Source organism: Schistocerca cancellata, chromosome 8 (genome assembly GCF_023864275.1).
Source record: "Schistocerca cancellata isolate TAMUIC-IGC-003103 chromosome 8, iqSchCanc2.1, whole genome shotgun sequence".
Lineage (NCBI taxonomy): Eukaryota > Metazoa > Arthropoda > Insecta > Orthoptera > Acrididae > Schistocerca > Schistocerca cancellata.
The window spans coordinates 199,970,983-199,994,479 of NC_064633.1; the positions used below are offsets into that span (position 1 = coordinate 199,970,983).

Consider the following 23,497-nt stretch of genomic DNA (forward strand, 5'->3'; position numbering starts at 1 on the left):
TTCAGCACAATGGTGTAGAACCAATGTTTTAAAATGACTTAATCAAACCATCCAGGCTTCGACCTGTTGTATCTGGTTCCAAGAGGCCCTCCTCGTGTCCAAGTATCCCACATGTGTTGGGAGTTGTAAACAACATATACATGTGAGAGTGTAGTTTTGGCCATACCAGCAAACATTGCACTGGTTACTGATTTAGAAATGTTCACAATTTTCTCTGGATACTTGGTTCTTCTTTTGAAAATAAACATTTTTCCACTAGGTTCATCAGCTAGATTTGTTTCATCATAATTTGGGATGTTGCTAGGGCTGACACTCTCTTGAATCTTTTCAAGATTTGCAAAATAGTTCTTGACTGTTTTGATGTACATCTGGAACATAAATAGTAATAAAAGTAATAATTTTGAACAGACAAAATAAAAATTCCTTCATAAAACTGAAAACAGCATAGAATCAATTGTGTCACCAACTATTTAAAACTACAGTAAATTTGCTCTCTTAGCAGGGATGTTTCTTGAAGTTCTCATCAGTAGCATGGCATTTCAGTGAATAAAACCGTCCATCCACACTTCTCCGGGGAAATTGTTTTTGAACACTTGTGCATTCCGTCCGGTTTTGTCAAGATAATGGTTTGCTAATACCTGAATGTCGAATTTCAAAATTGTAAATCCGCACCCAGAAACTGTAATCATCTGTTCGGCATTGATTTTTTCAGTCTTCAATTCTACATTAAACACATTTCTTTCCCCTGGTTTCCTGCATGTCTTCTCATTATATGGTCTCCCAAGGTACTTTGTGGAATTCCATATCTCTTTGCAGTATTTCTAATTACTAGCATGTTTATCTTTATATCCTCAATTGCTGTATCAAACTTTGGACACTTAGAGACGTGTCAATCACCTACTGTGTTACAGAGAAGACTGACAATGAAAGCATGGAAATCGTGGCAAGACAACATTGGCTTTCGCAGCAGAACAAAATCCCGCAGTAACCATTGCGGTTGTTCTGCTTTGTCAGATGCTTGTTCGACTGTATTATTTCAACTTGTGAGAAGTATCAATAACACGGAAAAAATATTTTTGTTGTAATATTTTGTTAAGTCTAAAATCATGGTAATAGAAAGAAGAAAAAAAAAATTGTATTTCAGTACAACTTAAAAGGGCTAAATTGATAGAAGTTAGTCACAGTACGTATTTTTACTACTTCTCCTGTTGGTGACAATGAGTTATAAATAACCAAGGAATGTGATATTTTTGTTATGCACCACCCTGCAAGGACAAAAGGAGGTCTTATCAGTCAGCTGAAGCCAGCAGTGGCAGCTAGTAGCTAATTGTGTTAGCATAAACGTGCAAATTTAGAACACGTACACAGTGGTCGATTCTAGATCCCCAGGTCACTTCCAGATATTCTGTGGTAATCATAAACTATTATTTGTTCACTTGTTGGTCTCTCTCTCTCTCTCTCTCTCTCTCTCTCTCTCTCTCTCTCTCTCTCTTCAAGCTGTTGCAAGAAAACTGTGGTATACTGCTATGCCTACACAGCACTTTAAAATCCCAGTGAATACTGTCCAGAAACAAATTAGTGTTCGTAAGTTATGCATATAATAAAGACCATTTGCTGTATTTTCTTTCAGTGCATTATACAGCAATTCTTAATCTTAGCCGTATTTGAGTGAAAGTGATAAGGAGCAAATTATAATTTCACAGAGAGTTGCAGATTTTTTACACAGTATAGATGTGACATGGACTTTGCATTATTATCAGTAATCATATGCAAACCTGCTACAGTTGATAAAAGGGTAGTATTGGTACAACATGTATTGCTGCAAAGCTCCATATTCAATTATATTTCTTTACACTCCACCTGTAGTTGCGCCTACACACAAAACTGCAAAAAATTGATCGTGCTACCACTTGCATGGTTCCCATAATAATTAAGTTCATAATAAATATATCAATAATCACTTTCCAACTATAGTCCAAAAATTTTCCCATTCTAGGATCGCGCAGAAGAGGCACTTCTTCTAGCTGAGCAGAAACGCCGTAAAGAGGAAGAAAAAGGTACCAGTGATTCCTGTAGGACAACATAATTCTCTAAGAAAAGCTGTAGCTTTCCTTGCAATGTAATTTGCAATTTTTGACACTTCTCCTTGCAGTTGCTAAACTGGGAAGTCATCAGAATGGCGACCCTAATGAGGGTCATGTTCGAGAGAAACACCACTACAGTACCAGGGTAAAGAAAGTAAAGCTTTGTGTGCCGCTTGTTGTGCATGTACCACTGCTTGGGCTTATACTCTGTCAATGCAGATATAGCTGCTTCCTCAAGTACATCAGTGTAGAAAACAGTCTCTCTCGTCTTAATTTTCATTTATTTTGTATTAAATTATTTACTACAGTTAAATATTATTTTGAGAATTTGTTGATCTCTCAACACTTGGGTACTTCCGGCTTTCATGTAAACAATCTCTTAACACTTTCTACCTTTCTTTGGGTACTTATGAGTAACCTTTTCTGTACTTATAGGAAGAAGTGGATGTACATAAAAAAGAAAGGTCAACAACATACAGCATGTCAGCAGCAAATGCTGTAAAGAAATGTTATTTACATGTTAGAAAAATTTCACAGGAAAAAAGTAACATGCATGAAATTATAATCATTACGCACTTCTCCTTAAAAAGTAAATCTTCACTTAATTCATTTGTTGACACATTTGCAAATTAGACAAAAATAGTGACATATTTATCAATAATGCTGTGTAAAAAAAATGCCAAACGCTGCTAGAGGAGAAAAAAAATGCAAAAAGTCTAAGCATTGTGCTGATTAATTTCATCTTAATGTGATCTGTTTTCATACATTAATGTTAATATACTTCAACAGTCAGCTATTAGATGGCAACAAAAGACAAGTAAGCTTAATGTTATTACCAAACCTAATGAGATCTCTAGCAAAAAGCAAAATAATCGACCCAGTTATTGTTGAATCTTAACCGTCCAGCAGTTTAACATCTCTCTCTCTCTCTCTCTCTCTCTCTCTCTCTCTCTCCCCCCCCCCCCCCCCCCCCCCTCTCTCTCTCTCTCTCTCTCTCTCTCTCTCTCTCTCTCTCTCTCTCTCTCTCCCCCCCCCTTTCTCTCTCTCTCTCTCTCTCCTCTCTCTCTCTCTCTCTCTCTCTCTCTCTCTCCCCCCCCCCCCTTTCTCTCTCTCTCTCTCTCTCTCTCTCTCTCGCTCGGACAAAAGTAATATGACAGACTTCTGAATGTTCTATTTATGGCCATAGTGGAAGACCACCATGACCTCGTCTCTCTTATATGCCAGGTACTCAGAAACAGACACAGTAGTTTTTGGTGGCCAGGGGACGGACCAAATAAACAAGAGGTAGCAGCCATGAATTGTCAACTTTTTATGTCTGGAATTAAAAGGGAATGTTGAAGAAGGAAAGTGTATTGATCTTCAGCCCTAACATTCACCACCAATCGAATGTGCCATGAACAACTGACTCAGCCAACTTGAACTTAACACCACAGCCATCAGATACACAGGTAAAACTAAGTATTCCAACAAGTATAATGCCCCTCAGAAGAACAGACATTTGGAGGACGGAGAACAATACAGTGGTATGTTACCATTGTGGATGCCTCGGACAAATTGTACGCTACAGCAGAGGAAGAAGACGAGTGTTTGATGACTTCAGTGTTGTCAGATGTCAGCCATTCTGACAGTTCTGTTCATGCTAGTCGACTGCATACAATTATAGTTGATGTGTGGGATGAAGCCCATTACTGTACCCTAGACAAGAAAGCTCCCTAACATTCCGTAATTGCTCATAGTCCCCCGGAGGTAACAATCACTCACCGTGTCACTGGCTTCAGGAAAACTAAGTGAGGTGACCATCTGTGGAGGTGAGGTCGCTACAGATGAATATCCTCTATGGAAGACAGTTACCAAGATGTCAGGGAATCTCATCAACAATCAACCTAATTGGTCATTATTGACCCAAGGGGTTCTTTTCCTCTAATGAATGCTTATCATCACCAGCTAAAGAATAATATGTTCTGTGATATGAAAGCATTGTGCTGATATTCACAAATAGGAAATAGGTCTACCTAGGAGGAACATGCATAGCAAGAATAACTATCCATGACAAACGACGCTCTTTCACAACTGGACTTTATTGTGGTTATGATTTTGTTTGGTGGAGATGCTGTGTGATTCAAACCGTCTACATCACCTGGCTCCAATTACGCAATGTAAAAGCCATCAACTACATGGGCAGGAATGGAAATATGAGTAGTGCATTGTTTCCAGAGTTGTATATACAGGAAACCAACTGATTCTAAAACAGCAGCAAGTCAGTTGCATATGAGGCGTCCATCAGTGTATTCCAGAGATGCTGATCAGGACCTGAAGAAATGTCTGAAAGGATTTGACCAGTCTTCAGATACAACAGGTGCTATGACATGAAGTGTTCAGTAAATGTGTACATTTACTGGGACAATACTTTCCAACAGTGGTTTGAAAACTATGAACAGCAGCTTAATAGCTGGACCAAATTCCAGGCCAACTGAAGAAAACATTTGGTGACAATCAGCACCAAGTCCATTTAACAGAACAGCAATTGAAAAATAGGGCCCAATATCCTGGAGGAATGACACAGTCCAACATACAGATTGTTTTGGCCCTATGGCACCTTGTGAATCTGAATGTGACAGAAGCAGACAAATACTCACATGTGAAGACAAATACATGTGATGAAAGGAGTTGCAGAAGACACGTGCCAAGCTCTTCTGGTAAAGGATGTTGTAACAACAGAGGAATTCATCAAGTGTGCCAGTGGATCGAGGAAATGTAATAGAAAAGAGTCGTACAAAATAAATATGAGCAACTCATGAATGTGGTCCGTAAGGCCATTGTGGAAGACTCCTGTGACCTCACCTTTCTCATATACCAAGTAGTAAGAGATGAGATACAGCAGTTTATGCCAGCAAGGCCTGTCATGACGTAATAGAGAACGTTGAAGAAGATGTGTATCAATCTTTAACACCAATCTTCACCAACAGTGGAACACACCATGATCAATCCACTCAGTCAACTTGGGTTTATGCCACCGCCATCAAATGACAACCCACCATCCGACCAGTGCAGGTACAACTAACTGTTCCACCAAGTATAATATTCCACTGGAAAAGAGGCATTTGGAGAACAGAGAACAACACACTGGTATATTTCCACTATGGATGCCCAGGGCACATTGTATGCTACTGCAGAGAAAGAAGACGGCTGCTACTACTACTACTGCTACTACTACTATTACTACACCTTCATGGCAACAGTTTCTTTCATGCCAGCCTACTGCAGAAAATTATTAGTCGACCTATGGGACAAAGTCCATCGTGATACCCTGGACAAGGTCGCTCTCCAACACACCTTAGGCATTCTCCATCGCCATATGGAGGTGCCATTCACTTACCTAGCCACTGAATTCAGGAAAATTTAGCAAGGTGGCTCTCTGTGGAGGTGAGGCTGCCACAGATAGAAATCCTCTATGGACAACAGCTACCTAGATGTCAGGGAATCTCATCGACGGCCAATCTGTCCAGCTGCTAGTGAACTCGGAGTTTTTTTCTGTAATGTCAAATGCTTATCACTGCCAGCTAAAGAAGACTATGTTTTGTGATACAAAAATGATGTAGCTAAAAGCTGCAAATGGGAAATAATCCAGCTGACAGGAACATGAATTGCAACAATAAATTTAGTGGCAGAACACTGCATCTCAAATTTGGACTTGATTGAGGGGACGGTGCAACATTACTGATCCATATCCATTCAGCTACAAAGCCACGGCTGCAACGGGACAAGTGGGGAAAGTGTAACTTTAGCAGAGTTTTGGTACAAGCACTGTGCTGTATTATTAGCTGAGGTGTCTGCAATGTGTGATGCAAAGTATTAAAAATCTGTTTGTGTCAATTTGTTTTTCGTTGTAAGTATAATTTCAGTCTCACATAGTGAAAGGTAAAACATCATATCTTTCTGCTCCTTCGCATTTTACTGTGAAAGTTACTCTCAGTGAGAGGACAACTTCTACCTGAACTAAATTCTTTGAATACAACCAAAAATAGAACAAATAAATCATTCCAGGGAATTGTTGAAATTACAAGAAAATGCAGACTGACTGAAACGGATGAAATAGGAAACAGTTCTCCTTTACATTTAATCTAATTCTGACCAGTGTTTTGTAGATCTGTAATTTCAAACACAAGAAGATCATCCTCTCTGACTCAATATAATATTGGTTTGCATGCAGTCTATGAGTATATTGCTTGGGTATGAACTTACTTCACTTTGTATCTCACACAGGACATGGCAGAAACGTTTTAAGTAGCAGTATTATTGTATGATAAGCAGCTGTGTAATTTTAGTGTCAGTTACTGACACATTTTAAGTATATCGGAAAAGTACAACATAACGTATTTTTTTAAGTTCTGGAAAGCAGCTGTTAAAATTACAGAAAAATGACTTCGTCCTTTCCATATTTCGTTTTTGCAGTTACTGCAATGTGCTTTCTTTGCAAAATCCAATTCATATGTTAACCTGCACACTGCTAATTATTTCCCAACATGTCACACTGTTGAACATAGATGAATGCTTGTAAGAAGTGAAAGCTAATTAGGCCATAGTTTGCCTCCAGAGGGCAAGTGCCACTTTTTGGAAAAAAGGGTTTGTCCATATGATCTGTTCAAATAATATTGGAAAAATAATTCTTTCTAATACTATTGGTGATCCTGAAGCTGAAAACTGTGTAGTAAAGAACTGCGTGAGTAATCAGGGAGCACAGTGGTAAGAAATTTGGATTTACATTTGGGTCATCTGGCTATCCAGATTTACATTTTCCATGATGTTTCTAAATCACTTAAGGAAAATGGTTCCTTTGAAAAGGACATAGCTGATTTCCTGCCCCATCATTACTCTGTCCCAGCTTCTAAACTTCAGCTCCAATGATTCGTTGCCAATGGAACGGTAAATTTTAATCTTCCTTCCTTTCTTCCTTCACATTCAAGTCAGTGGTTCAAATTCTCATTCAGCCATTGTGATTTACATTTGTCACATTGTCCTTAGTTAAATTAAGAAAAATTCTGAGAAGGACACACAAATTTTTACCCCATCTTGAGTTTGTGCTCCTTTCAAGAGGTTAAAGTGTAACTTTCTTCCATGCTTGGACAGTTTTCAGTTGTGCATCAGCTCTAACCTGAATCTGTAAGGTCATCGTTCACTTTTTGCATCAACAGACCCATAATCAGTTTATAGCATTTTCAATAAAAGAACAGTTAGTTGTCGAATGAATATTGCATCAACTGGCCGTGTGGTATAGGATCCTACTCCTGGCTCGAAACCATTCAGTCTCTGCTGCTTTATGATCCAACAATCGGTTTTGAAAATATATAAGTAATATATTTGAGTTTTATTGTTTACCACTAACACCTAAACTCCATAAGCAGTATCATCAGCTAAAGATTAGTGCAGGAATGTAATTGCTGTAGAAGGATTATGGAACTGTTTGCAAGTAGAAGTATCACAAGCAATTTAACTCAGAAAAGCACTGTAGTTAACTGACATAACATTCTTCACAAAATGGTACAGTGCTGAATACAAGTGTGGCTGCCCTGTGTTGATGTGTCATTGTACATTGCCAACTCCTGTAAAACCAATAGGTGCTAATTAGTCTAGCTGTGCATACATAGTAGGTGACTTTTCTTGCAGTTGTAACACCACAAAGACAAGCTGTGTGGAATGAATTTCCACCTTGACACATCCAATTGCATTGAACTCAGCCCAGTGAAGGACAAACTCCCAGTGTTCTTCACTGAAGGAAATCTTTGTCCTCGGTAAACTGCAGACAGTGTAGAAAATAATACATAGTGATAATGAGACGAGAGAGGACATAAGGAAATAACTCGACTACCTGAGCTATAAGCGGTGGTCAAATGAAAACGAGACAGATGGAAAAAGTAAGTGAGCTAGCTGGTAATTACTTCAAAAGTAACTGTTTATGCACGTGTGCCACTGTGAGACAAGATGATCAGTTCCTTCCTGGAAAAATGTTTGCAGTTGGCTATGGAACCATGATTGTACCCAGGCATTCGTCCAAAGCAAATCGACATACACAAATGTCTTTGTACGGGGCTCCAAAAATATGGAAATCACATCAGGAGAGATCGGGACTGTATGGAAGATGTGGAAGGGCTTCCCAGTGAAACTTCTGCTGCAGCATACTCAACATAGCCTTGACAATATACGGCCCACATGCTGTCAAGGTTGTTTAGAGTATGTTTCAGAAGAACTGCTGGGAACCCCTTACAGGTCCTACACTCAGTCCCGACCTCTGCCCACGTGAATTCCATATTGTTTGTGCACAGAAGAAAGACATTCATTGCCGTCAGATTGATTCTGATAAAGTGGTGCACACGTGGATACAATCACAGTTCAGTAGGCAACTGCAAACATTTGCCATGAAGCCTCTGACCATCTTGTCTCACTGTGGCATAAGTGTATTAACATCTCCAGTGATTATATGTGATATAATGAACAGTTTACTTACTTTCCCAACTGTCTCATTTTCATTTGACTGCCCCTTATAGACAGCGAGAACAGTGGGGCTGAGGATTTTCTACAAGAAGACAGTCACTGAATACCACTGGGAATTGGAATACACAAGAATGCGCCATGATAGACTTGGTCATATATAAATATTTAGGTGACTATATAACAGATACAAACAGGAGCAACAAGGGAATAATACAGCGCTAGGAGATGACCAATAATATACACACAATGAAAAATATATCCACAGATGCAAAACTCAGACATTAAAAGACAACTGTGAGGAATGTGGCACTTTGTGCAGCTGAGATGATAACACTAGGAATACATGGTGCAAAACAGTGGAGAAAGATAGCGAGAAATATTGGACACTGAAAGGACTGATGATAGAGGGATGTCAACGTGTAGTGAAGAACAGTGTGTGTTCATGAGGACAGTGTCATGAAAAATCAAAACTAAAGTCTTTATGATTTTCAGGACATGTACCGAGGATGAATTACCAAAGTGTGTGGGAAACTGCATGTTGTATAGGAGGAGAGACTGGAACCAAACACACACCGATCAATATGGCAGAGCTCAACAACAGAAAAGCATACAGTACAGGAAAAGGGTAGTGTGTGAGGCAGAAAAGAGAATAGGATACTGAAGATCATAAGAGGAGAAGAGAAAGGATGGATATCTTCTAGGAGTTGAAGAAAATTCAATCCATTAAGAAACTACCTATTGTCCTATTGAGGCCATAATCAAAGAACAACTAATACATTAAAATTACCATTGCCTGATGAACTAATTCCATCATCTTCTGAAAGTAATCTTTCACTTTAGTTGCTATGGGGAAAAAAAGGATATGAGCTCCAGGACAGGGATGGTAGAAAAGCAGCATTATTGAGAAAGTAAATGACATATTAGTCAGTAAGGCAAGTTTATTGAAACTAAAACATTCAAGGACTTCTATTGTTCACACACGTGCAAAAATGTCTTAAGAAAAACAAAACAATATGTTTGTTTCAGGAAATTCACTCTGCACCAAACAAAATTATTTTTACTAGAATAAAGTAGTCACAAGTATATTAAAATGTGGGACAAAAATATAAATTCTACAAAAAAGAAATATTTCATAAGTGATCTACTGAAATAAGAATGTGGATTGTGACTCACAATTCCTGTGTACACATTAGGCATTGAGGGTAGCAATTAGTTTGAAAAAGTTGAAATCTCAGGGAAATTAATAGAGAGTGTCATAAAAATAAAGTGAATGACAAAATGTGCAACATACAGCAGTCTTTTTCAATTTATAAATTTTCTGACCTCTAAAATAAGTTTTGTCTTTGCCTGAGGATTTTATATGTACACCCCTCTCTCTCTCTCTCTCTCTCTCTCTCTCTCTCTCTCTCTCTCTGTGTGTGTGTGTGTGTGTGTGTGTGTGTGTGTGTGTGTGTGTGTGTGGTATGCTGCAAATTTTGTCATTCACCTTATTTTTATTACGCATATGTTCAGTGATTTTGCTCCCATAATTTCAGTTTCAGATTAAGAAAGACCAGAATGCACACTTCAAATAAAGCCCTGTTTTCAGATCATCTGGGTTGCGATATGTGTCCCAAAATTCTGTTCAGACAACACTTCTGACTACTAAATAATTTCCACAGGCCAAATTGTTAATTGCTACTTGCAGTCTGTCTTTTGCTATCTGGGGGATGTTCACAGTGTACCCTCAAATGTCTGTGAATCATTTTTCTTAATGCAGTTGGGTATATCTTTTGTGTGCCAGCAATTGTGCTTTCTAAACACAATAGGTGTAGATGTTTATCTATGAGCCCATATAAGTCTTTGGAAGTTGTGAGTGTGAGGAGAGGATGAGGAGGGGGCAGAAGACTTGTTACATATGATTCATTTTTTATCACCTTTTGAAAATTGTGTGCATTCGTTTCATTGTCCATGTATTAACAAATAATGTCTTATATTGTTAGTGTGGTGTATGATGTCATTTGTTACTAAGGGAACACTTCCTTCTAAGAGAGTGACCTTCAACACCATGGGTATAAATCTCACTGTTCAAACATTGCAGTGCTGCCAGTAATAATATCAGTTGACTAATATTTTGTTCTGCATGAGTCAGTATGGACAAAAGTAAAATTTCCAGAAACCTCAGTAAAAAAAGTGTAAAAATTCAGCTGCGCTGACCAAATGTGAGTAGATGTTTATGAGTCTCACTGTCGTATTCTCATGTGGATTTGTATTGAATTGAATTGAATTTTATTTGATCCTGTAAGATTACATTGTGTACAGTAAATGTACGTGTAATATAGGACATGTCAAAGTATTAACATTCTTCATCACTTATTTTTCTTCACCTTTAGCTTACATTTTTACATCACTGATAATGAATAACAATATATACAAATTTAATGGCATAAGTATTCTGCGACACTGTAAAACTCTTTTTCAATGAGATAGTCTTTAAATTTCTTTGGAAAGTCATTGTGAAGTACACTATCTTGCAGGTTTTTGGACAGACTTCTTAGTAGTCTGATACCAGAGTACTGGGGTCCTTTTTCTAGCATTGCCGGTCGGTGGGGTATGCTCCGTACTTCATTCTTCTTTCTTGTATTTGGGTGTGTACACTAGCATTTGTAATCCAGTCCTCACTACCTTTTGTGATGTACATTATTGTTTTGTATATATACAACGATGAAAAAGTTAAGATACCTAAATTCTTGAAACAGTTTCTGCATGTTTCAGAGATCTTTCTTCTTAAAATGGTCCTAATTGCTTTTTTTTTTTTTGTAATGTGAACACTCGTTTTGTCTCTTGTTTGTTTGAGTTTCCCCCCACAGTCACTCCATACTGTAAGTATGGTTCGAAAAGTCCATGATACACTGTACACAGAAGGTTCTTTTCTGAATACTGTGATAGCTGTATCATTAAGAATATGACAGAGCTCAGTTTCTTACAGACATTATTAATATGTTTTTTTCCATTTCAGTTCATTATCCACAAGAATACCTAAGAATCTAGCAGATTCTGCTTCTTCCAGCCTTGTTCCATCAACCTCTAAATCCATGTCTACAGCCTTTTCCTTGTTTTTAAACACTGCATACATAGTCTTTTTTAGATTTATAACCAGTTCATTTTCCAACAGCCATTGAGCTGTGACATTTGCAGATATGTATGCTCTTCTCTCAAGCTGTTCCATATTTTGGTCACTATTTAGTATTGTCATGTCGGTCACTATTTAGTATTGTCATGTCATCAGCATACAATATTTTCTTTTCTTCCTCCTCAGCACCTATATCATTAACAAATACATTAAATAACAATGGCCCCATTACCGAACCCTGCGGCACTCCATATTTGATGGATTTGGTTTCTGATTGGTACGAGTTTCCTAATGATACATACTGCTTGCGGTTGCACAAGTATGATTTTATCCATTCACCTGGTTGCCCCCGAATGCCATAGTTGCTTAATTTTTGTATTAGCATTTCATGGTCAATGGTGTCAAATGCCGTTGAAAGATCCAGAAACATTGCAGAGACAACCTTTTTCTCATCTTAAGGACTGTAAAATGTGTTCTGTTAGACTGACAATTGCTGATTCTGTAGATTTACCCTTTCTGAAACCATGTTGTGAGGGCATGAGAATGTTATGTTTGTCCAAATAGTTAACTAATCTGGTATACATAAGCATTTCTAGGATTTTTGAGAAACCTGATATCAGTGAAACTGGTCTGTAGTTGTTGGGATCATCCTTACACCCTTTCTTGTACACTGGCACTACCTTCGTTATCTTCAGTTTTTCTGGAAAAATTGCATCTCTGAAAGAACAGTTTGCTATGTTCAGCAGTGGTGTTATTATCTCCTCACATACCAGCTTTATTACATGATTTGATATTTCATCATCACGAGCTGATTTCTTGGACTTCAGTTTCTGTATAGTTTTCCGCAATTCATCTTCCGTGACTGGTCTTAAGAACATAGTACTGCTTGATCTTTTTGGTACCTTAATACCCTTCTGTTTTTGACTATTTCTTTCCAATTTTAAGTTTTCTACTACACTGATATAGTTATTATTCAGTATGTTTGCTATTTCCATGCCATCTGTGACCACTGTGTTGTCTATTTTGATTGACCTAATACCTTTTTCTTTGTTTGACCCATCTTTTTCCTTTCTTTCGGCATTGATTGCATTCCAAGCTGCCTTTGCCTTGTTTTTTGAGTTCGCTATAGTGGTGTCAATTGCTCTTGCTTTTGCTTCTCTTATTGTTTTTCTATATTTCTTTTTTAACATTTTATATTTTTCAGCTTCGCCCATCCATCTCACGTCCTGAGGCTTCCTTCGCTGTTCTAGTATTTCACTGGTAATCCACTGTGTTTGATCTTGCTGCCTTTCTTGTCTCTTTACTTTGGGAAATGCTACATTAAAATGGTATTTAATTGTTGAAATAAATGCATCATATTTTTCATTTACACTCTGGGCCTCTAGGGTTTCATTCCAGGTTTCCTTACTTAACATTGTTCTAAAGATGTTGATATTTTGTTCACTGATGATCCTAATTTCTTTGGTTGTTTGTTTTGGTTCTGATACTGTGTCATTACTTCTGCAAAAGCTGATTAGTTGTCCATGATGATCAGATATTTCTGTCTGAACTACATGTGACTCATAGTTACACATATTAGTAATTAAGTTGTCAATAATTGGCTCACTTTGTGAAGTCACTCTTGTTGGTGCAGTAATTGTCACTTTCATGTTATGCTGTATTAACAATTCTTCAAAATCCTGTCTTATTTTTGTTTCTTTTTCCATGTCAATGTTGAAGTCTCCACATATAATAAGATTTCTCTTCATATTCGTTCTCAATAAGCTAGCAATTTTTTTTTTTAGAAAAAATGCTAATATTGCCACATGGTGACCTGTACACACAAAACACTCTAAAATCCTCTGCCACTATACCAGTAACTTCAAAGTCTTTTTCCCTAGCTATGGGAAATGTAGCAGCTTCACTGTTTACATTCTTTGATAGAGTACCTGTTTTAATATGTATACAAACGCCACCACCCTTATATTTAGATCTGCAGAAGTAACTAGCTATTTGTAGTCCTTTATTGCCACATTATGTATTTTACTTTCAGTTAGTCCATGTTCACTTATGCATAATATGTCTGGTCTTACTTCACTCAGGAGTACTTCTGCTTCTAATTTTTTGTTACCAAAGTATTGAATATTTTGATGAAGTACTTTTATGTAATTTTTCTTTTGTTGATTTACATGTTGTGAGCTGTATTCTGGGGCAAATTCTTTAGTATCGTCTTTTTTTGTATGGTGCTTATATTTTTCTTTTCCAACTGGAGTGTATGATTTTTCACCCCCTTCAGGCCATATTAGTTTCCCTTGCATCTAATGATTTTGCAGACATCTGCAAACATTCTGCTGAATGTTACAGACCCCAGTCTACTTAAATGCAAGCCATCCTTCGCTAGTGAGTTTTCACATAGGAATTTGTTTGGGTCTATAAAAATTGCCCCAAGACGGTCACATTGTTCTTTAAGAGCACAGTTTATTTTGGCGATATATTTTTCACTCACCGACCTTCTGTTTATGATTCCGCTAAGTATCAGACGAGATCCTGCATACATATTTCTTGCAGAACGAATCATGTTTCTTGTTTCGCTTGCCATTTCTTCCTCACTGCTGCTCCTTAACGAATTCGTTCCAACCTGTATAAACACCCCATTATAGTTATGTCTGGTTTCAGAATCTGGTTCTGTAGTATCTTGTCTTGCATTTACCATATTTTTAAAATGTTTACAGAGTTGATGCGTTCTAATACCAGGTCGTACGTCGATCTTGCAATTGGGGACAGCGATATTCTTCAGCAGCGAATCGCCAATTATTAAAAAGTCATCTTCCTTTTGTTGCATATCTGTCGCCTTGTTTTTCCTTTTGCTGTATGTCACCACCTTCCATTTATATTTATCTTCCGGTTTTTGGCTTACTGAGTTTACCGAGACATCAATGGGAACACCTGTAATGTTTTTAAAGTACGATTGGTCACTCGTACTTTCGCGATCTTCTTGCTTTTCTGTTTGATGGCTTTTACACACACAGGACTTCTTTTCTTGTATTAATGTATCGTTTTCTTTCTTGATGGTCGAAAGTTCGGTTTTTAATGCCTCAATGTCACTTCGTAGTAATTTTATAATTTCGTTTTTTGTATCTACTGCACTTACAAGATCGATCTCTGTAATCTTAATACAGTTGTCTGCCTTTACCGTCTTATATGGCATTGGTGGGTTTTCTTTGATGTTTGTGACAACACATCACTAAAAACTCAGAACAAGAAGGTTAAAAAACAAAGTAATGAGCTGTGGATAGAAGATATTCATCAAAAGAGTTACTGGAAAAGGCATAAATCAAGTATTGGTTTCCTGTCCATTTTTGCAGGGTTAAGTTTAAAATAAATTGTGGAAAAGTAACAAATGAAGGGTGAATCCTTCAGAGGCTAACAGCTGAAGGAAGATACTGTTCTGTAGATTAACAGAAGATGAACAATAATCACAAGTAATTATGCAAGGGACCTCTCATCCTATTGCTTACATAGTAACGCATGTTTGTAGATATATTTCATTGCTATTATAGTACTTATAATTACCATCTCAGTTTGCTGGCATCTGTAGAGTTTTCTATTTCAACACCATCTCCAATAGTGAATATTAATGTTTGTTGTGTTTATATACTTTCTGTTGTAGAATACATATCCACAGCTTGCATTCTACATAATATGACCTTTCTTGTGCCACTTTGTTGTAGGTGTTTCATTTATTTCATTGATGTATGGTGATTGTGTTTTTCAGTATGGTGGCAGAAAATAAGTGCATTATGGACAAGTTTAAAATACAAACTTTGGGACTTGTATAGAAACTGCATAATGTTATTCTAGGGGCTAAGATCAACTAAAACAAAACACAGGTTGGAACTTTCATTAATGGTAGAGATGTTGAGCTACAAGAAAGCTGCAATCTGTTCAGACTCTTATTGAATTATGGTACTCTGTTGTAGCTGCACATTGTCAAATGCTGGGTGCCAATATTGTAACATCAACTACATGTGTCTTATGCCTTCAAAAGAGTAATGGTGATTTATATCCTTGGGTTATCCAAACAACAATAAAGATTATGAACTAAAAGAAAGCTAGTCCATTGAAGAACGATAACTGCAGAATAGGTGTCATTATTTTGGTTCGGGTCACAATATCAGTTGCTGTCTTTATTGGTCCAAGCATATTTTCCAGTGGTATCTTTGTGTCTGCTAATTGTGACATTTTTATTGCTATGCTATTAAGACTATCAAAGAGCCACTGAAATTGAATTTTTCTCTATCCCTTCACTACATTGCACACCCATTTGCAGCCGTTTGCAGATGTATTTATGTAGCTGTCACTAGGGATGCCACGAATGCTCAGGTGTATTCAGATCATGCTTCTGTGTTAGATATTCACCAGTAAGATTCTTTAAACAATCAAACTCACATGTATCAAACAGATTCAAACATCTGATTATTTGACAAATGAGTTGATGTGTTAAATATTTGATGTTAAGCCTTTAAGCAAGAAAAACTTTAGGAAACATATGAAATTAAGCTTAAAGTTTGCTAGAAGTCTCGAAGTGTTCGTACTATGAAGCACGCAATGAATATAACCTGTATAATTGCACTGTATTTGAAGCAAAGGCAAATTTTCACGCATCTCAATGTCTAAGATATATCCTCTAAACTGTAAGTCGTAAAATGACATAATTTTACAGATACGTTTGGTGATATATGTAGATATTGTCTGCAAAGCATGTTGTTGATAGAGTTAGTAGTAAAGAGGTGATAATTAAAACATCATGCCTGATGTTGAAGTTTACTGTGCATCATTGTAAGCAGAAGCTAGTTTTTCTCGCATGAAAATGTCCATGACCTCATGTCATCTGAGCAGTGTGTCGTATGATGATATTTTGCAGGTATATTCATTAGTTTATGAGTGTACTGTATGCAAACTGTGTTGTGAAGAGGGTGGGTAGTAAAGAAGTAATAAATTAAAAGTCATGCCTGATGCTGAAGTTTTACTGCATGAACAGCAGAAATGTAGTAAGAGATCATCGATTTTCCTTCTATCATTTTATGAAAGTGTCAGTGGTAAAAAGTTGTGTAAAGGTCTGAAATTTGTTTCTTGGAATTCACAAAGTACATTCATTCTCAAATACTGGATGAATAAAGTCCAGATATTTGCACACCATCAGAAACACTGCCTCAAGACAAACAAGGTTTCTAACTGTAATGCCAGTCTTATTATGTAAAGCTTTTAACATAAGATTATATCTCTTAATAGATGGATTATAACAGCATTTTAAATTCGGCTAATAATTATGGGAAATGTTGAAAATCAAATTTTTGCTGCCCCAGGAAGTCATTAGATACACAACCTGCAACTGGCACTGGTTTGTAGGATAACCACTTAATTATGTTGATTCTCTTTTCATTAAATCGTGTTGCTTTGTCACATTGCAATAGAAAGTAACAGTCCTAGAAGGTTGCCACAGTGTGAATTATGAGAGACTGTAGTAAATGATTCATCATCATCAGTATATGTATTCGTGTGTACTCATGGACACCAAGTGCAGACATCTTATAACAATGGCACAAGTTTGGCTTTATTCCCTGGTTCCAGTCCATATCTTCTTATTATGGTTTTGGTGGTGCCTGCACCCAACCTCCTGGCCCTCTCCCCCTGCCCTATCCTCCCCCTGCTTTTGTAATTTCTGGTACTTTCATTTCACAGCAGCATTTGCTTATGGACACTTGAGATGGCACAAAATGGTAGGACTCTTAAGACACGCTTCTCTCAGGTGTGTTCAGATCATGTCCATTTCAGTCACTTAAGATCCAAAAACATGTTAGTTTCAGGTGGCCTTAAGTAGCCTTACAGTATGCCTTAGTGACACGGTTCGTCTTCTCTCATGTTGAGGAAAATTTGGAGCACCAAACTGTATACGATTCCATATGGAAATTCTTTTTATTTTAAGCTGTTTTAGCTAATATCAATTTTGTGTTTTAAAATCATTTTGAATTATATCACTGTAAATAAATACGGCTTTACATGTGTAAGGAAGTTTGAATGGGTAACTGTTGATTTTGTGGTGTGTAAATTAGAAAGAAAAACCTGATACTGTCTGTACTTGTATACACCCTTGAGTCTTTGTGATCCCCACACCATTAGTGGTTTTAGTTTGATGAAACTGGCAGAGAAAAGTAGAGGAAAGTACTGCATAGTGGTATTTTGTTTCATCTATCACAAAAGTGTGTGTGTGTGTGTGTGTGTGTGTGTGTGTGTGTGTGTGTGTGTGTGTTTACATTTATGAAGGTCTCTCATCTTATTGTTTGTGACTGTTTGCAGCTTTTTTTAAACTTTTGTGTTCTTGGGTCAAGTGTCTTTCGAGCTGTTTTTGGATTACAAGTCACCACTAAATCCACTACTGTTAACCATAAAAAAATGAGCTCTGATCATCAGTTATTTCAAGATACGCGTGATTTAGGTATAATGTTATGATTTAGGTATAATGTTGTTGTCACATTTAACCATTTTTATTTCTCCTTCTTTTCCAGGACAAATCCCCATATGGAAGAGAACGAGATCGATCCCACGATCGTGAAGGTCGTGACAAACAATATCCTTTATATTACTGTCATATTTACAAGGCACGCTTAAAGTGCAGGAAGATTTGAAATGTTTTATTGTGGAAGGATTACATATTTGTGGTTGGAGGCTTTCTCGGCATATCAATCTCATTGCGTTGTGTACGAATAAGATTGATTATAGATATTTTGTGGTATGCATAAAATTGTGTAATTAGAACACTAATAAGCAGTCATTGGGTGCCAGCGTGTGGTTGTTAGTTTAGTTAATGGTGAGTTAAACCCTGCAGTGCAATGCAGGTGGCCGGAGGGTGAGTGGGATCTGTGGGAGGAGATGCCTGTTGCATGAGAGGCGAGGCAACTATTTTGTGTCATTTCTGTCTACACTGGCTAACATTTCTGATGCTGCTGTGGGTCTTAGTCAACAGAAACTACTTTATAACACCAACACAAGAAGATTTTATTGGCTTACTTTGAACCCACGCAGAGAGAGATGTAAGCGAGGGCTTGGGGTGGAAGTTGCTCATAAGGAAGAAAAGAAGTGCAGGTTGCGAAATATTTTAGTGGCTTTTGTACCCTTGGCCCACTTCACTACATTGTTTTGGTCCAATCCTATCTAATGCATATGCTTACTCAAAAAGCTGGAAGTGTGCGTTTGTTCCCCGATGTAGTGAGGATCCAGAGTTTTGGTGTATTGCTGAGCATAGTCTGAAAAATTCAGTGTCTAGTTCATGCTATGTAAAACCAACTTGTCACTCAGCAATATAGGCAAGTATGCCTTGTCCAGGCATAAAAAGGAAACAAGCATGTTTCGGCTCAAGGTCTACTAGGAAACGTACAATGTCTGTATCCGTGTTCATTGCAGCTGCATCAGACGTAACCCCTGCAGTGCCGCCTGACACCTGCATGCACTCAACTGATCATCATATCTGACAGTGGAAAGTACAATCCCGATGGTGCCCTCATTTTGGCAAGTGACTGGAAAATAAAATTGCCAGTTTTAATGAAGAAAAATAGTATTTCTAATTAGCCTCCTTGCATTTTTGATCTGCTGCAGCACAGGCAGGGAGTGCATCATGTAGTTGTGATGTGTCCCAGCAACCAGATGTTACACCAAGGCAATCGCCTCAAGCATTTACTGCAGGAACTACTCAGTGATGCTTGACAATGCTAGATTACATGCAGAGGAATGCCGTGATGAAGGCGGAGATCCATTGGTGCCTGTTGGCTGCTGTGAGACAACAATCTTCTCAAGATATTGGGAGCTTGTTAATCTCTTACCAGATGTGTTCATATACAGTAACATTGCCTCCAAAATGCAGTTTCAAAAGACAAAAATAAATTATGACATTGTGTTCCGACTGGAGCTGTTTTTCACTAAACAACTCCAGGATATTGTTGCTGCCTGTGACTTGTTAGTGATTGAGTTTGATCTGATCTGTCTGTAAGTTTTTGGAGTAGTAAGCTGAGCCGGGTTTTGAGCAGGTACCTCATTTCAGTGGTTTTGAGAAAAAAGTGCTGTAAAAGATTTAGTCGAAGGATTTGTAGCAAGTGATCCCAATCTGAGGTAAATCTGAAAAGGAAAGTTGTTCAGGTGTCTATGGATGGCCCTAATATTAATAAGGCATTCTTAAGAGAGATGAAACCCAAGCTTAAATTTGAGGGTAATGCAGAGGGTTCAATGCTTTTGGACTTTGGAACATGGGTCACACATATAGTACATGGTGACCTTGACATGTTGTACTAGCATCGGTTAGAACCTTGTTCAGTTTCTGAGAGCTTTATGTAATCTGTTTAAGAAGTTCCCTTCCTCCAAGCAGATTTCAACAATATTACAAGAATCTCTGTTTTTCCATAGAAGTTCTCCACTTTTTGGAAAGTGGAAAATAATCAATGTCAGTCTGGGCTCAGTAAATATTAACAGCTGTTTAAAAATGTGTAAAGGAATTAGAAAGAGTAAAGAAAGAACAGAAGTAGCTAAAACGAAAAAATAAGCTCACTACAGGAATTCTTAAAGCGTCATAGCTAGCAAGTAGTGCCAAGATGGTGATAGCTCATCTCATCTTTTTTATACTGTGACTGCTCAGATTGAGTTGTTTCTGAGTAATTTTCTCTCAGATGCTCCCTTTAACTCCCTCCCTCTATACTTCCTTCCAATCTATAGTCAGAGGCTAATGAAGGAATTTGTCACTAGTTTTTAGAAACAGACTAGCTTCATAGCAGGTCTGAATGACAGTATGAATCAGTTCCAACCTCAGAAAGTGGACATCATGTAAGAACCAAAGACCTCTGGGTCAATCAGAGAAAGATATTTGGTGTTTTGTAATGAGTGCCTTACATTTATGAAGAGTATGGTATCCAGGATTTTGTTTTTATGTCTGTGTGCGCCCAACAGCTGATGGTTCCTAACGTAAATGTTTATTACTAGTGTTTTACTTCCTTTGCAGCCTAGTTCCGTTCTACACTGTCAAGTCACATTAATGTGACCACATATTAAAAGCCTGAATCTGTTACCCAAGAATAGGTTCATACTTTTGTTGATTCATTGTGCCTTCCAGAATGATGGAATCACCCAGGGAGTGCCATAAAAACATTCCCCATAGCACTCGCTCCACCATCCTCGCTGCAATAATTGTTGCAGGGTGTTTGCTAAAACTTAATAGTTGCATGAACTAGGCACCTGCTGCAGAGGTCCATACGCAGCAACAGTTGCTGAACAGTCATTGAGAGGAGACTTGTGGTAGCTCCTTGGTTCATCTGGGCAGTCAGTTGCTGAAAAGTTGCACGTATGTTTGCCCTTACTCTTCATTCCGTTGGCAGAACCTAATATGTTTATTTCTTTGTTAAAATAAACCATGCTTATTTTAAGGTGTTTTTTCTTTCAACTCAGACTATAGCCCCCATTATTTTCCTGTATATTGACAAAATTTGTAGATTTTATCATAAAATAAAACTAAATTGATAGGTGTCCGAGCAAAATGCATCCCTGGAGAAATCACACATTGGTTATTTATTTATTAAGAATCGCTGTACACCCTGTTCCCTCAACACCTCCCCTGTACAGTTAATGTTTGTCTTGGTAGGAAGTATTCACACTAAGAGAAATAATGTCCGTATATGATACTTACAGAAAATTGCTTTGACCGGGATGTAGAGAGACGGTGCTTAAACGAAAATTTAAAAATATAAAATGGAATTAAGATCATTTTTGAAAAGAAAGAACAAAGAAAGATTATTTGTGTTTGCTTTGTTTCTTACCTGTTTATGTATGTTATTTGATTTCTGTGTCATTCTTTCAGTATACTTGTTTTCCTTAACATGCTTTACTCGTCGTTCGAATGAAGGCAAACGAAGATGATGGCCATGTTGATGCATTTTATTTTCATCTGTCACACAATTTGGTGCGTACCAAACATAAAGAAGAATGTGTGAATGAACATTAGTGATGTGACTATTTTTCAAACTCAGTTTGAATAGCGTGCATTTCTTTGTTACTTGTGAAAATAGTGTAAATATGTGTTGTAAATTATTTTTTGAAGATATGTAAAATTGAAAAATGTTTTAAATAACTTTAGATGGAAGTACGTGTGGTGAAATGAAAAGAAAATTAAATAAAATTTGGATCTCAGTATATATTTTGTCTGTATTGGGGATTTGTGTGCACCCCAAATCTTTCACTATGTCAAATGAATAACTAATTTAGTTGCTCAGAGTTCTAAGCAAGACTGGAGTCACATAAATGGTCTTTCATTTTGTTTGTCAGTTTTAAGTAAAGGAAATCTGCCTTGTCTGGAGCAAAAAATCCTCTTTCTCATTGTTTTTGTGAATGATATTTTGGTGTCATTTTTATACAAAATACATGCTCTACCTCAAAAAGTGTTCATTTCAATTCTAGATTTATTTCAATCCTTGTAGTGAGGAATATGGCTGCCCCACTGAAATGATGTAAAGTGAGAAATTCACAAGGCTTTGAAACATCTGGTGAATATTGCCATTTGATTGGGCCTTATTTTGACCAAATTTAAATTCTTAAACTTAATATTTGTAGAAGATATTTAAGAAACATTAAATTCTCATAAGTTTTTTTAAATTCTTCTTTCTGGCGTGGGAAAAGTAAACTGACGATTAACAAAAAGGCTAATAATGAAGAGCTCAGAATTAGTGTATGTCAGCTAAAGACAAAAATACACAATAAGACAAGTGTGAGTTGGGGAAACGTGAAACGCAATATTCTGCTAAGATTATAATAGAGCAAGATTTGGAGGAGGATCCCCGATGCCTCAACCCTGCTAATCCTCTACTGTATGGAAGTTTACAGTCAATAAAACATCGTTCTCAAATCTTGACAAGCAAGGGTGGGCCACATCCGACGGATTTTTATTTACCTTGGTGTGACTTCACATTTACCGTATTTACTCGAATCTAAGCCGCACTTTTTTTCCGGTTTTCGTAATCCAAAAAACCGCCTGCGGCTTAGAATCGAGTGCAAAGCAAGCAGAAGTTATGAAAAATGTCGGTACATGCCGCCACAACTAACTTCTGCCGCCGAATATATGTAGCGCTACGCAGGCATGTTTTGTAGGCACAAGGATAAATACTGGTGCCAAAATCTCAGTGTCAGTAAATAAAATTAAAAAAAGTGGAAGACGAGCTTTTTTTTCTCCGCCGCGAGTTTCGACCACTGCATTTTCATACATTATCCAACGAAGTAAATACAAATTCCGTATTGTTCATCTTCAAATGTAGCACAATTTCAGTGTACTACGAAAATCTGACTGGCAAGACTGTTTGGGATGTTTGTCAATATGGCCAACTCTACGTTCTGAATTTTTTTCTATCTGTGAGAAGAGATGGTTGCTGATAGGAACCTGATGAAATTTGAATCATATACAGTATTCTCTTCACCATAAGAATTATACGAATATAAACATTTTGCCATGTATTCTTTCGTGTTTGCTGCTATCTCATTTAAATCCTGTCTGCCTAATAAACTACGAAACTAGAGTGAGACAACAGCAAACGCGGAAGAATATACGTATCGTGTCATGTTTATATTCGTATTATTCTTATGCCTAATAGTGATAGTCAGAAATGAAGCACGGCAAGTGACTAGATTTTTAAATCTAAAATGACTAATTTCTGTGCAGAATTTGATGTAATAAAGAAGCGACCGCAAAAATTTTCAAACGGAGAAAAATTTTCGCCTAACTTTCGTTCAGAACATGTTCTATCATACG

At 37.3% G+C, this 23,497-nt stretch overlaps 1 protein-coding gene across 1 annotated transcript in view; it reads left to right on the forward strand.

Annotated features, from left to right (window-relative positions):
* Nucleotides 1-22,136, forward strand: part of LOC126094939 (THO complex subunit 2) — a 313,848-nt gene extending 291,712 nt beyond the window's left edge. Inside the window, 4 exon segments of the mRNA XM_049909587.1 lie at nt 1,997-2,057; nt 2,153-2,229; nt 18,231-18,292; nt 21,588-22,136. Of these exon segments, the coding sequence (XP_049765544.1) occupies nt 1,997-2,057; nt 2,153-2,229; nt 18,231-18,292; nt 21,588-21,618 (231 nt within the window). The 3' untranslated portion in view covers nt 21,619-22,136.
* The last annotated feature ends 1,361 nt before the right edge of the window (nt 22,137-23,497 follow it).